At 43.3% G+C, this 25,239-nt stretch overlaps 1 protein-coding gene and 1 long non-coding RNA gene across 7 annotated transcripts in view; one reads left to right on the forward strand and one right to left on the reverse strand.

The window, feature by feature from the left end:
• The window catches only part of SAMD4A (sterile alpha motif domain containing 4A), a 214,381-nt gene that overhangs the window by 139,104 nt on the left and 50,038 nt on the right, over positions 1-25,239 (forward strand). For 4 of the 6 annotated variants that reach the window (XM_043556199.1, XM_043556200.1, XM_043556203.1 and 1 more), the window contains one exon: positions 21,214-21,477. The exons of the other annotated variants lie outside the window; for them this stretch is intronic. In XM_043556199.1, coding sequence (XP_043412134.1) covers positions 21,214-21,477 — 264 coding nt within the window. The remainder of the gene's footprint in view (positions 1-21,213; positions 21,478-25,239) is intronic. 6 annotated transcript variants of the gene reach the window in all.
• LOC122469116 lies at positions 11,985-16,325 on the reverse strand. Its single transcript, XR_006293384.1, has 2 exons — positions 15,930-16,325; positions 11,985-15,687 (listed from the first exon to the last, which is right to left on the reverse strand). It is a non-coding gene; the product is annotated as an uncharacterized LOC122469116 (long non-coding RNA).

A 25,239-nucleotide genomic window follows, 5' to 3' on the forward strand; every position in this document is an offset into this window, starting at 1 on the left:
CATGCATGGGGAGCCTGGGTGGCTCCATCGATTAAGCGTCCAACTTCAGCTCAGATCATGATCTCATGGTTCGTGGGTTCTAGTCCCGCATTGGGCTCTGTGCTGACAGCTCAGAGCCTGGAGCCTGCTTTGGATTCTGTGTCTCCCTCTCTTTCTCCCTCCCCTGCTCATGCTCGCTTGCTCGCTCTCTCTCAAAAATAAACATTAAAATATATATATATATATATATATATAGAGAGAGAGAGAGAGAGAGAGAGAGAGAGACATGCACCCCTCAGTGCCAGTTTCCTGAGGAGCAGCCTCTGAGTGGTGTCCATGGATGGCGATAACACCCAACATGATCTTTCAGAGTCCAGAAGTTCGGCTTCTCAGCAGAAGAGGGTTGGTAGTGGCAACGATTAAGACACTGAGCATACTTGGGATGCCTGGGTGGCTCAGTCAGTTGAGCATCCGACTCTTGGTTTCAGCTCAGGTCATGATCCCAGAGGTGGGGGGATCAAGCCCTGCATTGGACTCCTCACTGAGCATGGAACCTGCTTGAGATTCTCTCTCTCCCTATGCCCCTCTCCCCCACTCACGCTCTGTCTAAAATAATTTTTTAAAAAGACACTGAGCATACTGTGCTAATCTTGCTAGCATCAAGATGAAGCATAAGGGAGAGCATATAATATAGACTAGTTTCATTTGGTGGCTATATTTTTAAAAGTTGCTTGAAATGATCTTTATTTGAATCAAGCCATTTTTCCATTGACTAGAACTATGATTTGGGGCATGCATTATCTTGGTTTCTAATTAATCTTCATTGGCAGGAGCTCTTAAAATTAGGCTAAGGTCCTCAGTTCCTGAGAGTTTCTATCAAAGTCAATAATCTATAAAGCATTGTAAGATAACAAATTATTGAAAGGATTTCATCGGGTGATTTTTTTTTTTTTTTGCAATGTGTATAATAGTCCTCTGATTAGTAAATTGGAATTCCTTAGGTGGCTTTAACAAGTCCCATCTCTGTGGCATTGAATGGACAGAGCAGGTGGTACCTAAATCCCACCTCAGGCTGCATTTCTGAATGTGGAGATTGCAGTCTTCCTGACTACTTTCAGGAATGGGAGAGATAGCTTGCTGAGGAGAGATGTTGACGAGAAGGCTTGGCTAGAGTAATGCCTGGGTCTGTATCCACTGGGTGCAAAGGGAGAATGTTCAAGACTGCAGCATGCTTGGGAAGTTGGAAGAGTTTGGGGGTAGTCATCAGGCCTCAGGGAGTTATGTTGTGAGAAAGGGAATTACTCACACATGTTCATCATTATCCAAGAAATCATTCTGTGCCTGTGATATTGTTATTAACTCTGCTAGTTTAGCAGGATAATTTAAATATCCCAACTGAATGTTCTACCTAAGTATCATTCGAAAAGCCAGAGCTCCCCACAAGTACAATAATGGCGTCTTTGGGTAACTATGACCACATGTGTACATTTCTTTACTTTTGGCAACTAGCTCCAAATTCACCTGGAATCTCAAAAAACTGTGTGCTCAGCCCCAGAGTCGGGGTTTTTGATTCCCCAAAGCACCTCTACTTTGGGTATGAGGCTGACAACGTGATTGAAGCCAGCCAGTCCCTAAGTCTGGATCTGAGCTGCAGACCCTAAATTCAAGGTAAGTCTTAGGTGCATAGCTCACTGTCGCTGAGGAATAAGTATTGTCAATAATCAGAGAGGGTAGATGTGTGGCTTGAAGCCTTTCTTTTCAATCTGTGAGATTTGTGAAAAAGAATTGAAAGCTTTGTACGGTCACAGTTCTCTCCCTAATTTTCTGTTGGTGATCTCTCTCTCTCTAGCTAGAGACAGCTGCATAATTTTTATTTGCTTTTAGAGTTATTCTCTTGCTCCTCTTCCCCAGCCACTCAATCTGTATGCAGTTCTGAGAGCAGGCTAATTATGGGGTACTGGAGAAGCAGTTGCTCAGAGAAAAGCTCTTTAAGCATTCGACCAGGACGGCTTGATGCCGAGGTCACGCTCGTGACCCTCTCCTCATTCACGTCCACACGTCTGCGTGGGAGCCGCCTTCCGTCTTTTTGCAGTTGCAAGAACAAACTTTTTAGAAAGGTCAACACAAGAAATAAGTGCTTTTTCCAAAAGGACAGAGCAAGTAGAGGATTTCACATTTACTTCTTGGGTCTTCACTCTGGAAAAATAGCCACAAAGTGGCCAAGAGAAAAGATATGCTCCTCTCCTTGACCAAGGCTTGGGATTTTTGGCTCTTCCTGCAATGGCTTAGGAGCAAGACGCTTTATACAGTCAGTGGTCGAATCCTCAAACTGTTGTGACTCCAAGCAAAAAGGCTGCTAAGATTCCTTGGCCCAGGAGATTGCTTTTGCTTGCAAGTTGTTGTTTTCAACTCCACTTCATCTCAATGAGTAAATGGTTTACTTCCAGAGACACTAACCCTGTGAGACACTCTGCCACCCTAGCTGGTATGGACTGAGAGAAACAAAGCACTTGCAAGGATAGTTCGTTAAGAATCCTGACTTGGTGGGGGGGAAAAGAATCCTGACTTTGGAGAAGAAGGGTACAGAGGAACACTTTCCCCTCTGCCTCTCCCTTTTTTTAGACCAGCTTAGACTCAGCCCCTTGGAATCATCCAGATTGGCAAAGATTTGAATGGACCCTTGGCTGAGCTGTTGGAACTCTAGGAAAAACCTGCTTGATACCCGAATTTCTCTTCAACCTAATGAATCCGTAGAATCCCAATGCCAGGACTACCCAATTGGAACTTTAGTGGAATTTCTACCTCAGACCAATTTATGATGATTGTGAGGAATCCCACTGGGAATCCTATCTCTGGGCCCATCATAGAGTGGCATTGGGGGTCTTCCTTCAGTGCTGGAGAAGTTTGATTCTAGGATTGAAGGGAGAGTTGGGGCAGATGACCCCACACTTCTCAACATTCCCTCCTTGCTTATACTCTCGTTAACTCAAGAACATGTGCTGGGGGCACAGATCTAGCAGGGTCACTAATATACTAGGTGGCAGAATCAGAGTCCAGAAAGATCTCAGACAATATCAAGTTATGGTTCAGAGCACATGTTTTGAAGTCAGACCAACCTGGGTTTCAATCCCATTTCCACTGATTACTAGCTGTGTGACCTTGGAGAAATGCCTTAGCCTCTCTTGGCCTTGATTTCCTTATATTAAAAAGAGGGGAATAGAGGTGCCTGGGTGGCTCAGTTGGTTAAGCGTCTGACTTCAGCTCAGGTCATGATCTCGCAGTCAGCGAGTTCAAGCCCTGCGTCGGGCTCTGTGCCGACAGCTCAGAGCCTGGAGCCTGCTTCAGATTCTGTGTCTCCCTCACTCTCTGCCCCTCCCCTGCTCATGCTCTGTCTCTCTATGTCTCAAAAATAAATAGAAACATTAAAAAAAAATTTTTTTAAAGAGGTGAATAATCGCCACCCCATGAGTGATTGTGAAAGTCCTCTTGGTGTTTTTTCTTGAAGATACCCTTACTGGAGGCTTCTACCTTCCTATTTCAGTCCTACTCCACAAACTTGTTCTCCTTCAGTTCTAGGAAATTTTCTCAAATTTTAAAAATATTTTCCTCTCATTCATTTTCTGTCTTTTCTTTTTTAGGAACTCCTTTTAATCACATACTAGCTCTTCTCTAATGATCTTGTAATTTCCTTAACTTTTCCATTCCTATTTCCAATTTTTTGTCCTACTTTCTAGGTGATTTCTTTTTTTTTTTTTAATTTTTTTTCAACGTTTATTTATTTTTTGGGACAGAGAGAGACAGAGCATGAACGGGGGAGGGGCAGAGAGAGAGGGAGACACAGAATCGGAAACAGGCTCCAGGCTCTGAGCCATCAGCCCAGAGCCTGACGCGGGACTCGAACTCACGGACCACGAGATCGTGACCTGGCTGAAGTCGGACGCTTAACCGACTGCGCCACCCAGATGCCCCTTTCTAGGTGATTTCTACAACTTTATCTTCCAAACCTATTATACAATTTTTAATCTCTATCATATTTGCAAATTGCAAGAGTTCTTTCTTGTTCTTTGAATGTTCCTTTTTCTGTTGCATTATGTTCTTATTTCATGGATGCAGAATCTTTGCTAATAGCTCTGAAGACATTACAGTTGAGTTTTGGAGTCTTTCTTTGCTCCCAACATTGTGCTTCCTTAGAGTTTCTTTTTCTGTTTGTTTTGAACCCTGTCTCTCAAGCAAGAGTCCTTTCACCTAATGGGAAGGCACCAGAACCTTATATGTGTGAATTTTACCACAGAGAGATCGGGTAGGGATGTGGCCTGGCTGCTTTTGTTGAGGGCTCACACAGTATACCAGCTGTACTTCCTTCTCATGGATCAGTCCATTTCCCCTAGAATCCTTGTCTCCTCCTGGAAGATTCAGGCCTGGCTGCCAGAGTTCTGGGGGCTGTTAGGAGAATGGTGCTAAGATGCTTAGTTTTATGGGATTGGGGAGAGAATCTAAGGGTCTCCTTGTGCCTTAGACATACTTTCTACCAAACCTCCTATTTTGGCCCCCTCCCTGCCTTCAGAAGTACCTGGACTCTGAATCCCCAACTTCTTGGGACTTCTGCGGCATGAGTGGTCATACTCCCCCCTCCTGTGGACATACATGTCCTCTTTCTTTGGTCTGCTGAGTCAGTTATCCCATGTCCTTCTGTTTCCAGCTTCCAAAATGACTTGAGTGGACTGGTGATACCCACTGTCTTCTGCTGTCCTCTCTCCCGAATTCTTTTCCTTATGGGTTTATGCATTTGCTGTCATTTTAGTGAGTTTCCAGAAGGAATAGAGGAACATCTGCATAAATTAGAAGTCTATTTTAATTTGCTTACTTGTTTAAGATCTATCTCCTCCACTTGAATATAAAACCCAAGAAGTCAGGGGCCTGGTCTTGTTCGTTGCAGTATTCCTGTTGTCCAAAACACCACCTGACACAGCATAGATGTTGAATAAATACTTATTGAATGAATAATACTTACTTATACTTACTTATACTAATACATACTTATTGTATGAATGAATGAATGAATGACATGTAATGTAGATATCTTTGTATAGTGCCTACATCCCAATAAAAAATAATTATCTTACCCATAACTATTTCTATCTCTGAGGATTAGGCAGTGAAGTAAAACTTTATGCTACTCATACCCATTGATTTTAAATGGGGATAAATATTCTCCTTTTAAATTAAAATCTTTAATGGGGAACTCTCTCTTCAAGCTTGAACTTTTCCTAATAGTGATCTTCCCACCAGAACTCTGGATAACCAATAGGATGTTGCCTGTTTCTGTTAAAGCAAGGGCTGTATTTGGATACTAAGAGACTGTCAGAGATCTCATGGCCAGGTAGAAGGATTCCTGGAAGTTGAGCTCAGTGCTTCTAATTCATGAGGTGACCTTCAGCCTGTCAATCACCTTCCTTCAATTTCCATTGTCTTACCTGGGAACAAGGCTGCAGAGAACAGAAATATTGATTGAATGATCCCTGGAAGGTATTTTTCAGGCTTTAAAATGACGGATTCTTCAGTTCTGCTAATTATGAAGCATCAGTAAATAATAAATAACCATCTCCAAGGCCCAGGTCAGACAACAGTGACATCCCAGTGAAAATGCCCAGTCTTTTCAAATGACAAATTGGTTGATTCATTAGATAATTAGGTCTATAAATGATGGCTTCTAGGTCTACATATAGACATCCCAGCTGCAAACCTCTCCACAATGTATTGTCATAATTAAAACCACAGAATTAAATAAGCACAATCCAAACTGATGAGCAGGATTAATTGTAATAGGGGTAGAAGTCCACAGGTGAAGACTTTGACTAAAGAAGGTGTTGCTTTTTCCAATCCACAAACAACACTTGATTTCACATCAGTGGTGGCAATCTTGCTGACCAGTTAGGCAAAAAAGAGAGGGTCCTGTGGCAGGTCTAGAGTGGTGGATGGCTAAACAGTGTGGACAGCTAATATGAGAAGGACAGGTGCACAGAGCGCCCAGACCTGGAAAATCCCAACCCAGTGCAAAGATGCAACAGCTTTGCTTCTGGAAAAACCCTGATAGTGAATAATCATTTTTGGGATGTTCTAGTTCCTGCTGTGTTTGGGTTACACTGTTTATGCGGTTTTACAGATCTACAGTTCTTAACAGTTGGGTTCTGCAGTGTATTACTCTGGTGTTAAATGGAGGATCATCTGTTTTAGATCACAGATTTATTATTCTATTCTTCTTTATCAATGACATTGACATGAAGACTAATAACCATTGATGTAATATGAATGACGGAGACCAAAAACATCAAGGCTCTAGTCTTAGCTTCAACATCAATTTAGTTGAGTGGCCTTGGTCAATTGCTATATCTCTCCAAGCCTCTGATTCTTTAACTTATAAAATGGCGAGGGGAGGGGAGTGCGGGTTAGATGATTCCTAAATCATGTCTTTAAATTCCCTTCCTGCTCTAAAGTTCTGGAATTCTGAGATAATTAGGGAGTAAATAAATGAGGGAAATAAATGTCAGTATTATACCTTCCAGTCTTCTGAAAATAATATTTTTGGAGGAAGGGCCCAAGAAATGTAGGACCATCATTAAAATTCCATCAGGACCAACTCCACTGGGCACCTAAACAACAGCAACATCTACTTTTCAATAAAACATTGGCATTGCTCTCGACCAGTTCTCCTGAGGTCTTGCCTCAGGAATGAAAAGCTCCGTATCCATCCCTTCAAGCACCTGGTGAGTCAATGTTCATTTCAGGGGGAATCATTTTTGAAGCAGAGCTTTTCATTTAGGGAAACATTGTGGTTATCTTACATCTTTGAAGGGGAAAAAAAAGCTAGGTTGTTTCCCTTAAGTCTGCTGCTCCTACAGCATTTAATTTAAAATGAAAAGATCCTGGTTTGGCTCTTTTATGCAGATGATTGCCTGACTCTGCCCTCAGACCACCCACACAGGACCAAAACCATAAGCTTTGTGAGTCATTTGGGGAAAGCCCAAATGGAAAAGAGATGCTTTCCATGTGGTTGAGCAGGTGATTTCTAATTCAGTTATAGGGAATCTTCATGCATCTCAGAGCCATGGATTTTAAATGATTGTGTGGAATAGCCAACTTACAGCCAAGGAAACAACATGCACATTTACCATGGAAGCAAGAGAAGAGCTTTTTTTGACTTTCATATATTTCCTGCTACTGTCAGTCTAAAATGAAGGGCCAGGGTTCAGAGAGGCAGCTTGGTCCTGGTGTGCTGCCACCTCCTCAAAAACACTCTTTAGTCCTTGAGATACAGTGATGAATTAATTGAAATTGAAATCACCTAAAATGTTTACTTCTTTCAGCATTTCTTCACCTTAATGCAATGTGTTACTTAGAATATCAGCACTGCCTTACAGCTCCTGGCTGCTGTGTGCTTCTAACCATAGCAGGTGGTGGCTTAATACACAGAAGAGACTGATCTGTGCAGCCCTGTTTCCTAGTATACTTTCCTTGGCATCTGTAGCCCCAGTGACTAGTCCAGTGCCCGATGCATAGAGATACTAAGAGTCTGTTGAATGAGGAGGTTACCTTAAACTCTTTTCCCAGGAAGGTAACAACTCACATTTCATCACTTCAAAAGCAGTTTTCCACACATCATCTTAGTGGGTCTCGATCATCCATCCTAGTGCCCAGTATATACTGAGCATAGGGTAGAGGCTCAGCAAATTGGATGGATGGATGGATGGATGGATGGATGGATGGATGGATGGGTAGATGGACATGTGGATGGATAAGGATGAGGCAGGCAGCAAATGATTCCATTTGATTCAACCCTGGGAAGTAGGTAGAAGAGGTATTACTATTGTTATAACTATTTTCCAGATGAGATCCTAAGACACTGAGGAGCCAATAGATTTGCTCAGGGTTTTAGATATTGAGTGTTCAGCTCCAGGGCTAAGAGTCTAAGCCCGGGGGGTTCTTTCTGCCACAAGAAGCAGTGTAGTGGTGGTCTTAAGAAGGCAGGTTTGCACGTCAGAGAACCTTGTTTTGAACCCTGTCTCTTGGCCCTTCCTAGCTGTCTATCTTTGACAAGTCCCTTACCCTCTGCACCTCAGCTTCCTATCTGTGAAATTTGTGTTGGGGAGGTATGGTGGGAGGAGTAATTGATATAACCTACCTCCGAAGGCATTAAATGAGGATTAAATGGAACAGTGTGTATCCTTACATGACACTTAGCTGGGATTGGCAAATGGTAGCTGGTGCTGCCGCTGTGCTCACTGCCAGGTGACTTCTTTTTCAGAGAATGAAGGACCAGGAAAGGTAGTTTTTAAGGATAGGTCTTTTGGGTTGCATTTGGGGAAATGACAGTACAGTATCCCCAGCCTGGGGCAGGTAAGAAAGATGCAGAGTGAGGAGACAAGGCATTCATTTATCCAGTCACCCTTTCAGGAGAGCCTGAAATGTGTGGGAGAAAGGAGAGCGTTGGGATGAGCCAGGAAGGGGGAGGAGGATGATATGATTCAGTGCCTTCCCTTCTCCAGAACCTTGACTGTGGTGAACAGCTGGCAGATCCTTTGCCCTGACACCCTTGGCTGGCTCTTCTATTGGTATTACAAGGCAGACTTTTAAAAAATATGCAGAAATAAATAATGTGGGGGAAAATACCTTGTCCAAGTGAGAATGGTACTCCATAAATATGCTAATAACATTGTGGAAGGTTGGCTCAGGGAGGGGCTGAAAGATCATCCACTGAGCTATAATGGCTTTTTCAATGTTGTACCCTCAGCTTTTAGAGCGTGGAACGTGGTGGGCACTTGACACATACCTGATGAATTCATTCATTCATCTAGTCCATTCCCCTTGTTTTGTACATGCAGAACCCAGTGTTATCCAGCCACATAATAGGTTCTCAGCTTGAATTTCTAAATATAATAGAGGTACTTAGAATCTTCAGTAAGGACTTCAAGAAATCAGTGTTGCTTAACCAATGTCAGGACAGAAAAAGGGGTCTCATGAGGAGTTCTGGACACTGAAATCTAATGATAAAGAAAGTGATTCATATGCCCTGACCCTCCAGAAGATAAAAATGAAATGCATGAAAGGACAAGAAAGTCCAAGTTGAGTCTCAATCAAAGGAAGAAGATACTGATTAGGGCCGAGAGAAGCTTGTCCGTATAAGTAAGTATTCTGAAAGAGCAAGGAAGATACTCTTTTTGGTACAACAGGCTATGCGGGAAATTTATCTCTTGTAAATCTGTGAAACACTATCAAGTAATCAGAGATATTTTTCATACCACACATAATATGCTAAAATGACCCATGAATGTCATTAGATTGGCTAGTACTTTGAGTTGATTTTTCCACTGGCAGTGTTGGTTTACATTGAAGTATTCTTACTCTGACAACTAATAGCTAATATTTTTGTAGCACTTCACACTTTGCAAAACCCTTTTATGTGCATGAGATGATTTGACTTTTTTGAACAATTCCAAGATGTAGCCTTTGAAATCTACTATTGGGAGAAACCAAGGCACAGAAAGATGATATGACTTGCTACCCAAATCCCAAATTCTTGTCACTCTAGGAGACTGCTCTCTGTATGGCTGGTGCCTACCTCAACATCAAGAGAGCTAGTGCCCAGCCAGCAAGTCAGAGCTGGGTATAAGGCAGTGTCTCTTAACCTTGAACATGCACACATGTCTGGCATCTTTGAATACAGATCCTGGTTCTCTAGATCTGTGGTAAGGCCAGAGAGTCCAGCCTTTCTGACAAATGCCCAGGTGATTCCAGTGCTGCTGGTCCATGGATCTAGAGCACAGTTTTTGCAGTTTGTGAATCAGTTATGCTCTCGCCAGTGGCATTTCCAGACTAAGAGAAAATATGCTCCGAGCTTCCTACAGCTGATTCACATTCAGAGAGGACCTCCAGTTGGCCCCCTGACCCTCTCTTCCTACTCAGCAAGAGTGAAATGGCTACAGCAAGAAGTGGGTACCATTGTTCAGGAGTAAAAACATGTGTCTCAGGAGTCTTTGGATATTTCTGCTCACATACCATTCAGGTTGGAATTCTAGAAGCAAAATATCATTTATTTTACTTGGAAGGCAGGGCAAGAGTGATAAAATCCTGAGCGGAAGAGCCTGCGCCGAGGTCTACTTGTGAATCCAAAGCAAACAAGGCTGGTTTGGTAGGAGAAGCAGTGATTTGTATGTTGTCTTTTCAGAGCCACTTGAAAAGTAAACAAGATGCCCATTCCTTGTGGGCATCTTTTGAAGACCAGGCAGAAATGGCATCCAACCCTGGGGAAGTTTGCAATGTCCAGGATGTGGGACAGAGTTTGGGGTGAACACTCAGGCAAAAAGATAGCCCAAGACAGTAGTTCTCCACCTGGCTAGCCATTAAAAGTACTCAGGTGCATTAAAAAAGTATGAATGCTCCAACCCCACTATACAAGGATCTTTCTATTACTTCAGTCTGGAATGGAGCCTGGACATCAGGATTTTTTAAAGGCTCCGACAGCGTCCATTGTGCAGCCAAGGTTAAGAACCACTAGCCTGAGGTAAAAATGTGGCAAATGTGTCCAAAAAACGCCCCGGGATGGGAGGTGGAGTGAAGAGTTTGTATCAATATATAACACAGTGAGTTTGGATTATTTGCAATACTTATGTTCTATAAAGTCACGGTGAACACTGAATTAGCAAATCCTGAACCATTGCTCCTGGGGGAGATACAGGGTTATGTTCCTGCAAGTCTCAGAACATTTTCATCAACTAGTCAATACATAACTTTGTTTCATGTGTATTTAAAGACATCTTATGTGATACAGGTTGTCGCTGCACTGACCTGGAACTCAAGGTCAACAGCTCTGTGACTCATACCTGAATGAAGCTTACCTACTCCATCTCATTTCTCTCTAAGGCACATCACAGCCTTCCTGCACTTAGGAACCAAACAGCACCTTAGCACTACTACACTCGGGGGCCATTTTATTTATTTATTTCTAAATGTAATACTTTTGAGAGAGAGAGAGAGCGACAGAGAGTGTGAGCGAGCATGAGCGGGGGAAGGGCGGGGGCGGGGGGAACACAGGATCTGAAGCAGGCTCTGCGCTGACAGCAGCTAGCCCGATGGGGGGCTCGAACTCACAAACTGGACTCAAACTCGTGAACCATGAGATCATGTCCTGAGCCGTAGGCGAACCCTTAACCAACTGAGCCGCCCAGGCACCCCAGGGGTTGGGGGAGGCATTTTAAATAGCAAAATCACCAAAGAAAAACATCAAAGTGAGAAAAAACATGGCACTAAACAGACCTCGGAAAGGACACCCATTTACAGGATAAGAGCGGACACAGGAAGGCAGAGAGTAGTGCCTGTTGAGCCTCAGTTGGGAACATGTGCGTCGGAGACTCAAAGTTTTTGCCACTCTGAGCGTGTGCATGAATGACCATGACAATGCCACATGTATTGATTCGGGGCCTACAAATAAAGTTTAGCAAATCGGTGAATTCACAAATGTGGAATCTGTGAATGCAGACGGTCACCAGTATATGACCTGTAATAGCAGAACACACACACACACACACACACACACACACACACACACTATACAGTTTGTGTGACAGGTGAAGCGGGACCCAGAAGTAGACAAGGAGCAGGGGGACCCGACCCGTGGATCTGAGCTGGCCATCTGGGTTCGACCCAGCCCTCCCGGTCACTCTCTGGCCCCTTTCTCTTTGACTTCGGATCCAAAGTCTCCAGACAGCCCTTCCCATCTCATCTCCAGTAAGAAATGAACACTGTTCGATTCCTGTCCTTAAACGAGAACAGTCCTGGGGCCTGAGTTATGCCAGGAACCTTGTGCCTGCAGTGTCTCTGGAAGTCTTTTATTGCAGGACTGATTTATAATACCCAAGTAGATGAGTTGAGAGCAATTACGTAAATGCTGTTTCTCTGGGGTAGAGAAGAACAGTACGGTTTAAGTGAAAAATGCAGTACCGAGTCAAGAATTCAAATCGTGATGTGTAATTACAGACCGCAGTAAATCAATTTTACAAACAGAGTACCAGTATCACCATGTTTCAACACCCACGGGGGCTGGTTGTGACAGTTTGGAATCCAAGAAGATACCAAAGGTGAACTAAGGCGGGAATTGGGATGTGTGAAGCCTCAATAGCTTGTCTTGAATCACATGGTGATTCAATCAAATATAATTAAGAAGCCAGGAGAGCCTACACCATCCAATTTCTCTTAATTAACAACAACAACAAAAAACATCTAATTAGCAATGTAAGCTCAAATTGTGGGGTTTTTGAATGGTTATTTATGTGTATTATTACATTTGACATTTAGATTGAATGCTTTAATGAAAACAAGAACCAATTCCCTAATCAGTCAATTGTCCTGCGAGCCACAGCACTGAGAAACTTGGGTTCTCATTCTTCTATCAAGTAACTAAGTTAAGCATTAGTCGGGACCACATAATACATCTCTATTTATCACCCTTCTCCTCAAACTAGAAAGAAAAGGGGGAAAAATATATTTTTGCTCAATCAAGGCAAAGTTCAGAGTCTCGCGCCTGGAGAGATCTTGGCACCAGTCATGCAGTCAGCTGAGTGGAGGCCCTGATGGCAGGATTTATGCATCCAACTTGACTAATGAGTGCCATGGCATTTAAGAGCCACCCTGCCGTCTTATCTGGGAGACTTTAGGTTCCAGCGGCAGACTTTGCCTGTGGTTCAGCTCAAGGTAGGAGTTCATAGACAGGGTTTAAAAATATCCTTTGTTAGCCCCTTTCAAGGGGTTGACCTGCATCTTCTCTGGACCAGTGTCGCTAGCAGTGTCAGGATGTAAAAGGATACCCTGACGATTTGTTCAGCGACTCTGCCATGGCCTTGGGACTGATGCTTCGGTGTGGGGAGTGGCGGGGGGACTTAGTTGCTCAATCACAAAACCCTGGCTGTTTGCATTTCCACATGAGGATTACTTTTCCAGTACCCATGCCCAGTTAGCAGCCCTGAAGTTGTTAAACACAGGATGGACAATCACATTTTGTAAACTTCAGCAGCACTTCCTGAATAGGCATGTGAGCTCAGGTGAGCACATCAGCAGTGACAATTTGACAGTTATCTTTTAAGAAAGGGGTAGGAGGGAAGTTTTGTCATCGGACATCCATCTCTCTGATTTTCTCCACTTTCTTCCTTCAACACAATGACTGGGGCATTTTTGTGGATTAGCTGGAAAATGAAAAAGGACATACCCTCTTAAATCCACTCCTGGCCACTTGCTTGACTCAATTATTTACTCTGCTTGGTGTCATAAACAAAATGATTCAAACTCTGCATCTTTGTCTAAATTCATTTCTGGATTTCATCTCTTCACTGTCTATGTGGGTAGAAGTTCCATGGACAAGCCTCAAGGTTGAGTTCATATAGGTATAAATATAGCTAGGAAAAGAAACATAATGCAGGAAAATAGAAGTTACCCCAGTATACAGGAACTTTAGAAGTGGCTGGCTTGATCCCACAGTTCGTTGAATTGGCTTAAACATCTGCTACAGTTGTGTCAAATTCTTCCATATTGATGTCATTGGTTTTGATAGAATGGAATCAGGATCTGGGCAGTTTTCTTTTAGGACTGCTTGATTTGAAGTTAAACCTGTGGGGAAGATTCAACCAATTTCTGTAAAATGTATATACTGGCTTCTTGTCTAACTTATTTCATAAATAATGACAATATAAAGTCAAATAGCAGTTATCTAAAATAGATTTTCTACTGGATGACACCCAGTTTTGCCATTATAGAAACCGACAAAAGAGGACAAATGAAATGTACCAAAGATTAATGCAGCAATAAAAGTCTGCCAGAAACATCCTAATTTACTTCTTAAAAGCCCAAATGTTTAAGTGATAATGTGAAGGCAGAAACATACATCTTTGCTCTGCCCAAAGGCTGAGCTGTCTGTAGAGTAATAAGAGCTGACATCAGTGACAAGGACTCACATTACTGAAGAAACCTCTCCAGGTGCTTTTCCCTGCATCAGAATACTTCCATTTCAATACTGTATGGAAATGAGATTTAATAGGGAAAAGGAGATTTAGCAGTGTGTATTTGTCAACCTTTCTGTGATGTTCTTTGCGGTTTCATCTGCTTCCAGAGTCTCCCTTTGTTTTGTTCTGTTGCTTAGGCAAGTGTACGTTTTCTCTTCCCAGAGAGTGTGTGGCTTCCTCTTTGGGCTTGTCGGGAACACCCTGTCCACCAACCACATCTTTGCTTTGTAGCATGGTCTCTTTTCTTCCCCCAGAATGAGGTGGAGTCTGAAGCTGTTTGGGGGAATCATCTTCTGGTGTCCAGATGTTGTGAGCACTGCTTTTCCAAACCTTTGAACAAGAAGCAGAGAGCAAGCATGCAGAGTTGAGGCATATAACCTTCTAGATTTGCTTTTAATCTATTCCCTGAAGCAATGATGGCAGAGCATGTTAATTTTAACCTTAGTCATTAATCCCTTCTTCCCTCCCCCCACCCCCCACCTTTTACACAAATCCGTACTTGGCCATAAATATGACTGGTGTTGTCTTTTTCTTTGCATGATGTCACTGATCAAGTACCCTGGTTTTGTTTTGTTTTTAAATGTATTCTTGCAGTACTATTAATCTTTTCTTCCCCAAAGATTCCCACTACAGGGCCTCTGATTACTGGTTGTGGCACCACAAAACCAACTAAAGAAGAGGAATCCAGGGTCTAATATCGTTTCACCACTGAGTCTCTAAAATGTTGGCTTTTGTTTTTTTCCTTAAGCAAATGCCTGGAATCATTCACACAAGTGGTGTTAACAGAACTCCAGTCTTTGAAAATGGAAAGCCTTTTGTAGCAGTTCCTTAGATGCTCTGAAAGTACTCTCAGAAGAAATTCTTGGATGACACCTGAAAGATGCCTGATAAGCAGGCCTTAAGTAACTAAAGGGATGAACAGAAACACTCCCCTAGTAACTTGGAGATGATTTGATTTTGTAGCTGGCAGTGGGTCGAACTTTTTCTCCTTTAAACTTGACAAGTATCAAACCATCTTTTACAGCACAATTTAAGAACTACATGATACGAGCCCTCGAGTTGGTGTATTCAGCAAAGGTTCTACTGATACTCCGAATTTCTTGTGGATGTAGGTTTACTTTTGGATGTAGGTCTAGAAGATACTCTGAAAGTACACCATTATCAGCTTATAAGTAGCATATTCCCTCGGCTTTATCATGGTATGTGGATACATGCAGCATGTACCTCCAGAGGAGGGAATTGGCTACGACCTTTTAATGTTGGAAAGAAATTTGAAGTTCATATTTTAAAATAATACATAAATGCTTAGTTTCCTCGTTCTTACTTTTTAAAATCCCTAAATCAGAATGAGTTATTTTTGCAAAATTTGGTCACGCTTGCAATTGGACTGAGTTTTATCATGAGCGTCTAGAATTTGAACATTTTAATGAAGCACAAATGTCTCTGTGAGAAGGGCAGCTTGTCGAATTAGAAATGGAGAGACTGGCTTAGGAAGAAAAGAGATGAGAACTTCAAATCCCGACTACGTGGCTGTGTTCATAAAGACGTGATGAGGATGTGGAACTCAACCTCGGGTTGAGAAGACAAACTACTGGGTTTGATGAAAGGGCGTGACATTAGGAAAATGGGAGGATTTCTTACCCTTATTCAAAAAGAAGTCAACCTAGGGGCGCCTGGGTGGCGCAGTCGGTTAAGCGTCCGATTTCAGCCAGGTCACGATCTCGCGGTCCGTGAGTTCGAGCCCCGCGTCAGGCTCTGGGCTGATGGCTCGGAGCCTGGAGCCTGTTTCCGATTCTGTGTCTCCCTCTCTCTCTGCCCCTCGCCCGTTCATGCTCTGTCTCTCTCTGTCCCAAAAATAAATAAAAACGTTGAAAAAAAAATTAAAAAAAAAAAAAACAAGTCAACCTCAATACTCTAGATTCCAAACTCTAGGACAAAATGTTAAGCCTGTAAATAGGTGGAAACATATTGGTAGCGATGAAAAGTGATGGTTGACGGAATGTGAGGCAAGGGTATAACTGAAAGATGTGCAGAGGACTTTGAGCATGGGGTTCCTGAGGCTACCTGTATTGCCCATGAAAACCTCAGTCAACAAAGTGGAGAACAATAATCATCTCTATTATTTATTGAGTTTTGGCCTCAGTCAGTAACATATAAAAAGAAAAATTGGCGTCCCCATAAAACAAGATTTGCACTTTGAATCTGTTGAAAGGAGGAAAAATGACAAAAAGAGCTATGAATTCAGCAGCATGTAAATTAATTTATATTTTATTAATTTTAATACCCTGCATATATATAAAAATTATTTGCAACACAGTATTTCATCTATTAACAGTGTGGTGCATATAGGGAAATTAAAATATTTCCACTACCCAGGGGTCCACAGTTCATACCTTGGGAATTATTGAACTACCTTGCAGGGGGCTTCCAGCTTTGAAATGTTAAGAATCCATGTTCATAATAATAATTCAAAAATTTTTTTTCTAAGTTTTATTTCTTTAGTTTGAGAGAGAGTGAGCGTGAGTGGGGGAGAAGACAGAAAGGGAGGGAGAGAATCCAAAGCAGACTCCTCGCACTGTCAGCGTGGAGCCCGATATGAGGCTTGATCTCACGAACCACAAGATCTTGACCCAAATTGAAATCAAGTCTGCCACCTAATCGACTGAGCTGCTCTGGTACCCCATAACAATACCTTTTAAAGCATGAAATGCATAAATTGCATTCAGTGTGTAAGTTTAAGTAGAACAGGGAAGTATGCAATGTATCTTTGAAAGATCTGCATTAAAGTTTGTTAGGATAAAGTTTCAGTGTAACAGTGGAGCTTCCATTATCTGGATGGTTCGCTTATGGGGATCACTTCTTTCCTTGACTGTGAGGCATAATGCCTAACCTGACAGTGAACCAAAGAGATAGTTGGGCCAGTATCCCAAAACTTCCTCTTTCTACAAACCCTATCATTTGTCACATTAGAAAGCACAAAAAGTAGTTATACCCAATTTTCTTAAAAGAGTCTATCCCCGAAAGTCTTTTGCTGAATTTTATTTCAGTAACTAAAAATTGAGATGAAGTCAAGTTGGTCAAAAGAAAGGGGTAAGAAATCTGATTTCCAGGCTTTCAAGAAAATACTTCAAAGAACAGAACCCAGAGCCAGGTATCGTATTTTCCTCTAAAAAGGCGTTGAAAGGAGTCTCATTCAAGATAGTTTCAAGATGAAAAACAAATCATGAGGTTAAATGAGGTCAGAGAAGTTGGCTAGCCAAGAATGGTATGACAGAGTTTACTGCCAGATTAGAAGACCCTCTGTACTCACATCACACAGCTCCAGTTCTGTAGCAAGATTATTTTTAGCTGTGTTTTGCATATTTCAACTAGACTTATTCAATAGATATTATTAATTTTTGGTTCACTTGAATTTACAAACGATCCCCTAGATTATAGTATTCTAGTGACATACACATGTCACATACACATACGCATACACACATGTATATGTGTACATACTTGACATTTCCTATAATAAAATATAAGCAATATTGAATCTATATTTCCTTCTAAAATTAATAAGCAATATTGAATCTATACTGTACACAGTATTAAGTTTTAGCTTCAGTTTTTCAAGAGCAGAAAGAGGCACAACCTTGTTCCCCTGGGTAGTTTTTAGTAGGATTTTCAATGTAATGAATCTACTCTGAAACATCCTGCCCCCCACCTCACCTATGATAAAGTCACAAATGCAATGTAAACTTAGGACTTCAATTCTGCTGGAAACTGCCAATTTCTAATCTATACTGAGATCTTTTTTTTCAAGGTGTACTTAATTCTGCCACGTTCGAATACACCTGGGGGCAGCTTAAGTCTGAATGGAGCATTGGTCGTTGTCTGCTGCATAGCAGTCCACAAGCGAGAACATTCGAAAGGTCTGCTTCTAGCTAGAGTCATTCTGGGACAGCTAACACAGAAGACTGTTTTCACTGCTCTCCCTCCCTACTCATAGGAAAAGGAAATTTATTTATCTGTTTATTTCAATATCCATTTTCCCTCTTCATCCATTTATCACCACTTCAGATGAGTTCTTTCGGTTAAAAAATGGAGTGATGGGACAACCATCGATAACCTGCCCCTGGCCACCTCATTAATTCCATGGCGGTGTGGCCTATCTTCCTGCGCTCTGCCCGTGGCATTTATTATTTCCTCTGCCAGTCCGTGCCAAACAAAGTACTCTAGCTCATGAGGTAACATGAAAATTGGCTTTGTGGCCAAGGCCTCCACCTCTACCTGAAGATCTGTCTTCACCCCAGTATGGCACTGTTGGCAGGTCACCTGTCACCGGCTTCTGTCTCGTTCCCACAGGAAGCCAAGCCTGTATTGCCTGGGGCTTTGGTTCTCCTTGGAGAAATGAGGCATTTGCCCAACATGACTCTGCTCTTATTTAGGTGTGGCATCCAGCCTGGATCTAAATGCATGGCCCTCTCTGCAAATCAGAAGCTTAGTGGGAGGCATTTTGCTTGGTTGAAACAGTAGGTTGGCTCCTAAGAAGATCTTTCTGTTTCGGTGCCCAGCTGCGGGAGTCTTTATGATACAGACAGGGTGGGGCCTTTAGTAGAAAGTTACTGGGAAAAGGCTCTGGCACCTCAGGTATAATTGATTTTTTTATTAGAGGCAGAGGCCAAGTTTATACCACATCCCCTGTGACATCAGTCAAGCTCAGGAATATATGAAGACATGGGTGTAGGTTTCTGTGATACATCCCTTTAAGTCCCATTAAGTTAGGTACCTACTTTGTTCCATTCTCAATAACCAGTGGATTCCTTGGATACCGACAACCTCCCCAAGGATGCCCATCAATGGGGAGGCAGTGTGGCTTTTAAGAAAAGTTTAGGGGGAAAGAAGCAAATTGGCTCCATCCAACAATGGAATTCAACTGCTTATTCAACATGTGGGGTATTGTTCTCAGTATCCAAAGGTGGGGACTCTCTTAGCAGGGTTACTACCCGTGATTATAGATTTACTTGTCACCTCTAACCAGACTAGGTGCTAAAGCACTTCAAAGCTGCATTTCTCTCTTGGGCAAGGCCTGTTTTTATGGTTTCAGGCTTACTCCAATCCTGGCTATGAAGAGGAGCCCCCATTTCCGCTTGAGGCACACCTGGCTGGCACATTCGGAGCATCCACCAGATACTCTGAAATGGTTGCCAAGGTACCAGGGAGCAAAGATGTCTAAGCTGGACCATCCCGGCACTTGGTGCAGGCCTAAACAAGTCTGCCCCATTTTATATAAATACTTAGACAGGCATGAAATGGATTTTCTGGATGTCTGGCTTTCCTTCCTGTTGGCTTCTCTCTTCATTTTTGCTGCTGCTTCCTTTTTATTTATTTTTTTCTTTCTGCTTTTTTTTTTTTTCTTTTTCTCTTGCTACTTCTGATCCAACCAGGTAGCAATGCATTTTCCAGGGAGCCTTTTAAAAGAGTTTCTTCCCTAGTCTATTTAGTGGAAAGGCAAGCTATTTCAGCCTGTCAGGGTCAAAAAAAAAAATTTTTTTAAACAATGTTCCCTTTGCGTTTTTTAAAGTTCAATGATAATTCCTTGCCTTTGATAGAATCTACCTAATGTAGAAATTTCCCAGGTTGCAAATGATAAACTCAGCAGCTCTCTTGTTCCCCTCCTATTTTGTTCATGAAGAAGTGTCTGACCCTTCTGATTGCCCCCCTTTCACACAAGCTGCCCTCTGGCCATCTGAAGCCACATGGAAACATTGACAACAGAGGTGTGAGCCTCATTGCTCTCGGGGCCTGGCTGATGCCAGCTGACCATAAGCTACCTTCCCACACCACCACTGTCCAAAGACACTTTCTGGGAACACCCAGCCTTTTGGCTCTGGTCTTTATCTTTCAGTTCGGGGCAAGGTAACCTACTGCCCAGGTCTTTGTGTGGTGTGCTACCACACCAGAAACGCAGTTTAACCAAGAACAGAACTTCTTAGACTGGGATGTCAGGTCTGCTGACTAAAAAACACGGAGATTAACACCAGCAAAGAAGCGCTTGTCTGGACTTGGGGGAGCAAATACCTCACTGTAGGGGATACGGCCCGAGATGGAACTTAATGGCTTCCCTGAAAAATGTTTAAAAATGCATGTGGCTCAATTCCATGCTAGCGCTGCAGCAGTCAAAATAAACTGGGCCTGTGAGGGACCAGTGCTTGGAGAGAATGTTATGAATAGACTTATTTTGTGAAGCTGTCACTTAACACGCCCAGGAAAACCAACCAAGGGTACCGTCGGCTTCCTCGGCATTGATTTTGGTTAAATCCCTCCCTCGAATGACCTCCATTTAATTTGGCTAGTTATGTGAGTTTTGTTGCTTTTTCCTAGTTTTCTGGAAAAGAAATTAAACACGGGGGCTACGCAGATGTTGCCCGCTGTGTGGACGAGTTAAACATGCTGGTAACAACCACCCCCAGCTCACTGAGCGCACCCCACTGGCTTCTGAATGAAAGCCTTGTTACCTGGAAGTGTTTTCAAGATGAAGTTTGGCATTAACCTGTGAAGCCGAGGGAAAGAATCGGCCCTTTCACACACAGCTACCAGTGTCCCACACGGACCCTGAGGTCCGGGTTAGTACGGCGGCCCTCGCTGAGCCTGCACCCTTCCAGAGCTGATAGTTTCCCCTGGTTCCTGGTCGGAAGGACTAGCCCGCCTTCTAGCTCAGCCCAGCAAAGATCCCAAATGGTAACCAGCCTGCCTTGCCCTCTAAGAGTCCACCCTAATGACACGGGTAATGTTGGGGTTTGTGTGTTAAAAAAAAAAAAATGTGCAGCGTATGTTCTTTTTACTCTTGGCAGATGGCCACTTTGCCAGGCTGTCAAGCCTCACCTGATTTATAGGCCTACTGCCACAAATCCTGATTTCTAGAGTTAGAATGAAAACCAGACCCTGACCCACAAAGCCTAAGGCCAGATGTGTGGGCACTATAGGTATAGCCTCCCTGGGGAAACCCAGCCCAGCACAAGGTCCAGACAGCAGCCCTTGAAGGGAAAGCCCCTGCCAGGCCTGTATTCAGCCTGCGGTGACCACCGATAGAGTCGTCAGACAGGTTAGCATCATCTCTCAGGGTTAAAAGGTATTGTGGGTTCTCTGTGGCCCAGGCTAAAGGGGGGGGAATAACCTATTTCATTTTATTTTTTTTTTCCAGTTCTCTCAGGCCAGGCACACCACAGCCCTTTGAAACGATCTGTGTCCCTTACCCCACCCATGAATGTGCCAAACCAGCCTCTAGGACATGGATGGATGTCTCATGAGGACTTACGAGCTAGAGGACCCCAGTGCCTCCCATCCGATCATGCCCCCCTGTCTCCACAAAGCAGTGTAGCCTCTTCAGGAAGTGGTGGGAGTGAACACTTAGAAGATCAGAACACTGCTCGTAACACATTCCAAGAAGAAGGTAGTGGTATGAAAGGTGAGTGACTGAACGAGAAACCACTGGGAACAGAGTTGGCCCCTTTATTTGGAGTTAGAAGGGTAAAAAGAGAGGTAGATAGTGAGCAAGAGAGGAGCCCAGTCCTCTCCCCAGGCTTATGCATTGGACCCATCCCTTGCAGAGCTTCAGGGTTAACCATTCCTGGGATTCCCCTTCCTGGGAAGCCTGGGAAGCAGGAGCCAGAGCAAGAGAGGTCAACACTCTTTTTTTTTTTTTTTTTTTTTTTTTTTTTTTTAATGCAGGGACTTGTAGGCAGTTAAATGAGTCACAGCTAACTGATAGGATCTACTGTTTGCACATACATTTCTCAGCCTGCCCCGTTTGTAAAGGCGCTCAGCTACTCCAGCCTTCTACCTCCTTGCTGTGGCCAGGGAACCATCAATAATGTAACAAAACAAACCACAGGATCTTTTTTTTTTTTAGGTCTTTCCTAATGCAGAATCATAGTAGTGCTTCCTTTCTCTCTCCCTTTTCCTTTGATATCCAAAGAAACTTTTAAATTCTTTTCTCTGCATCTGTTTAAGGGACATGAAAAAAACCACTGAGAATCTCTGACAGTGTTTTAAGCCTGATAACAGATTTGCATACAGGTGATAAAGGCCTTTTTGTGCAGCATAAATAAATGTCTGTACATTGCCCTGTAAATCTGTCCTTTTCTTAACGATACTCATCAGGAGACAGAGACTTCCCAATTACCCGTGATAGGTTCAAAGAGGATACGTTCATTTTGTATTTTTAGACGCTAAGTTGTTCAAGGTCTGGGAAGTCCTTAGGGAAAGATGCTCATCAGGGACACACTAATATGTTTTCGATGGAGAAACAATAACCAGTCATGCTTCTGGGAGTACAGTGCTGAGGGGGGGTCTGGGAGCACCCCCTTTGCTGGCATCCATGGTGCTGAGGTTTTGTGTCTCTGACCTTCCCCTCAAGAAGGATCATTGTTGACGAAGGAGGCTGTCTACCGAGTCCCCTCTCCGCCATGGCAGTGTGGCACAGAAAGACGCCCATGACCACCCAGGGGCCGACTATGAGAGAGTACCAGGCTGAAACACGGAGCCTGTCCACTAGGGGAATGAAGTGCATTCCTCAAACGTTCCTCTCCCTCAACTGCAGGCCTGTGTGCTCCCCATGCCACCCCCACCCCGTGATGAATGCCCAGAGTGAGTGGGATGTGTCCTGATGCTTTTCTTCTGCTGATACAAGTGGGTCTTTAAAGGTGTTTAACAGGCAGCACAAACAATGGCTCATTTTGGCATGGAGGGGATGTGTGTCCTCTTTCTCTTTCACAGTTTTCGAGGGAATGTGTCATAATTTTGGAGATGTAGCAAAACTCATTTCTGAGTCCACGTTACGTGGTTGTGTGCTCAAGCGGCTGAGCCCCAGGTGACGGGTAGCAGGTGAGGCTCAGCCAGGCTTTAGGTAAGCCTGCAGGGCATCTGTCACTGGGGCACCGGAGCACCTGAGGGACCAAGGGAGGCAGGGTCAGCCATTGTTCTGGACTAGCTTCTTCCCAGGCGAAGTGGAGTGTCTGGCGGCACGCTTCTGAGAAAACATATGTGCGATTCTAATTGGTAACTGAGGGAAGGAGGCCTTGGCCTTTGTGTTCAAGGGCGAGGAGGGTCCTGTGGGAAGGCCGTTCTCTAGGATACAGACCTCTCCTAGAGAGGAATGCTGGTCCTGTCTGGTTATGAGAGGGTTGCTTTCTTTTTCTTTCTTTCTTTCTTTCTTCCTTTTACTTTTCTTTCTTTTTTTCCTTCTTTCTTTCTTTCTTTCTTTCTTTCTTTCTTTCTTTCTTCCTTTTACTTTTCTTTCTTTCTTCCTTTCTTTCTTTCTTCCCTTTCCTTTCCTCTTTCTTTCTCTTTCTTTCTTTCTTCTTTAATGTACACCTTCAACATTCTCCCAAAGTAGTTAAAGGTATGCTCACTGTGTGCTGTCATGGTGAGGTGAGAAAACAATAATGAGAGCATTCTTTTAATGTTTTTATTTATTTATGAGAGAGAGAGATAGAGACAGAGCACGAGTAAGGGGGGGGAGGGGCAGAGAGAAAGGGAGACACAGAATCTGAGGCAGGCTCCAGGCTCTGAGCTGTCTGTGCAGAGCCTGACATGAGGCCTGAACTCACAAACTGTGAGATCATGACCTGAGCCGAGGACGGATGCTTAACCAACTGAGCCACCCAGGCACCCTGCGAGCACGTTTTTAAAGAGAAATGAATGAGAGGAAAATTGAATAAATTTCTTATTGCTGTTTTAGAATAAAAGTCAAAATCAAAGTTCAAGGAATATCCCATATATAAGCTTCTTCTATTCTTTTCTTCAGAATTGATAAGAATTGTCTCCTCAGAGATTCTTCAGTCAGAAAGTGATGCAGATAAGCGCTTATATCCAAGAGTTTCTTTATAGGCCCAAGGGATATGGTCAGAAAACAAGCTATTTGGTGACTGGATGAAACAGTGGACTCTTTCCTATGTATATCCACCTTCTGCTGACCTATTGAACTGCTTGCTCCAAAGAATTGGTTTGGGATTCAAAATATAAAGTCCATAGCAAAGCAAAGGGCGAAACATATTTGAATGAGGACATGAGAAACAATGAAGGATTCTGTTTGTGGGATAAGTGTATTCGCAGTTCAGCTGATAGGTCAAGCAGTAGGCATGTCCGTACCCCAAAACAGTAAGCATCCAGAGTCAGGGTCCAAAAGCATCCAAAAAGCCACCCCCTGGCTATGCCTGGAGAGGTCTTCTCGAAAAGGCCACTGCTCAACTCTGTCAGCAGAGACTATCCAGAGTGGCCCTCCAGGACGCACCCAGGAAGCAGCCCTCACCATGCCCAGCCTAAGAGGTTCTCATTGGATCCCTACGTCCAAGAGCAGACGCCCGTTTTAAGTTTCCAAATTAATTCATACTTTCTGGGAAATGAAATATGAAATCTAAGGCCGTGCTTCTAAAAAGAGCCAGCTCTTCCTCTCGAATTCACATCTCTTTCTTTCTTGGGACCAGGTCCTCTGGCAGAATTATCAGCCCTTTGAGGCTACTTTCCGGTCCACCTCGGGATGCCATCACTGCATTGCTATTTCCCTACATTTAAAAAAAAGCCTAGTATATAGAAACAACAAGGTATCTGCGGTCGAATTTGGAGGAGTTCCAAATCTCCAGAAGATGCATGTCAGCCCTCCCCCTACACCTTGGGAAAAGGATAAAAAGTCACCATAATTGAGCTGAATTTCGTATGAATTCATCCTTCTTGCCAACAGCTCTGCATACCTTGCTGAAACATTGCTCATCTATTCCTTCCTTTTCATCTGGACAACCTGCCAGGTTTGGCGACGAACCGTCCCTTAGGAATGTGCCTCTTGGGTCAAAAGTGTGAAATAAAGCTCACGGCCCAGCATTCTTCTTTTTAAGATTTTTCACAAACATCGATCTCTCCCTCTTTTGTCTTGGTGTCAGCACACCCTGTCAGGGATCGTCACGAAGTTCTCTCCCAAGTAGACCAACTTGTGCTCTCAGAGGATTAACATCATCTGTCTGCTTTGCTTTGTTTTTCCTTTTATAGTAAATACCCATCCTGAACATGTAAGTCAGCTCCAAAGCACAGATTGGATGTCCCTCAGGGTAGGGATCTCGGACTAATCTCAGGGTAAAGCAAGAATGGGATTAGCTACTGAAGTAGAAATTAATGAACAGAAGTGGGAAACAGCAGGAATATGAGAGTTCCCCCCGCCCCCCGCCCCTTAACATGC

Source organism: Prionailurus bengalensis, chromosome B3 (assembly GCF_016509475.1).
Source record: "Prionailurus bengalensis isolate Pbe53 chromosome B3, Fcat_Pben_1.1_paternal_pri, whole genome shotgun sequence".
Taxonomy (NCBI): Eukaryota; Metazoa; Chordata; class Mammalia; order Carnivora; family Felidae; genus Prionailurus; species Prionailurus bengalensis.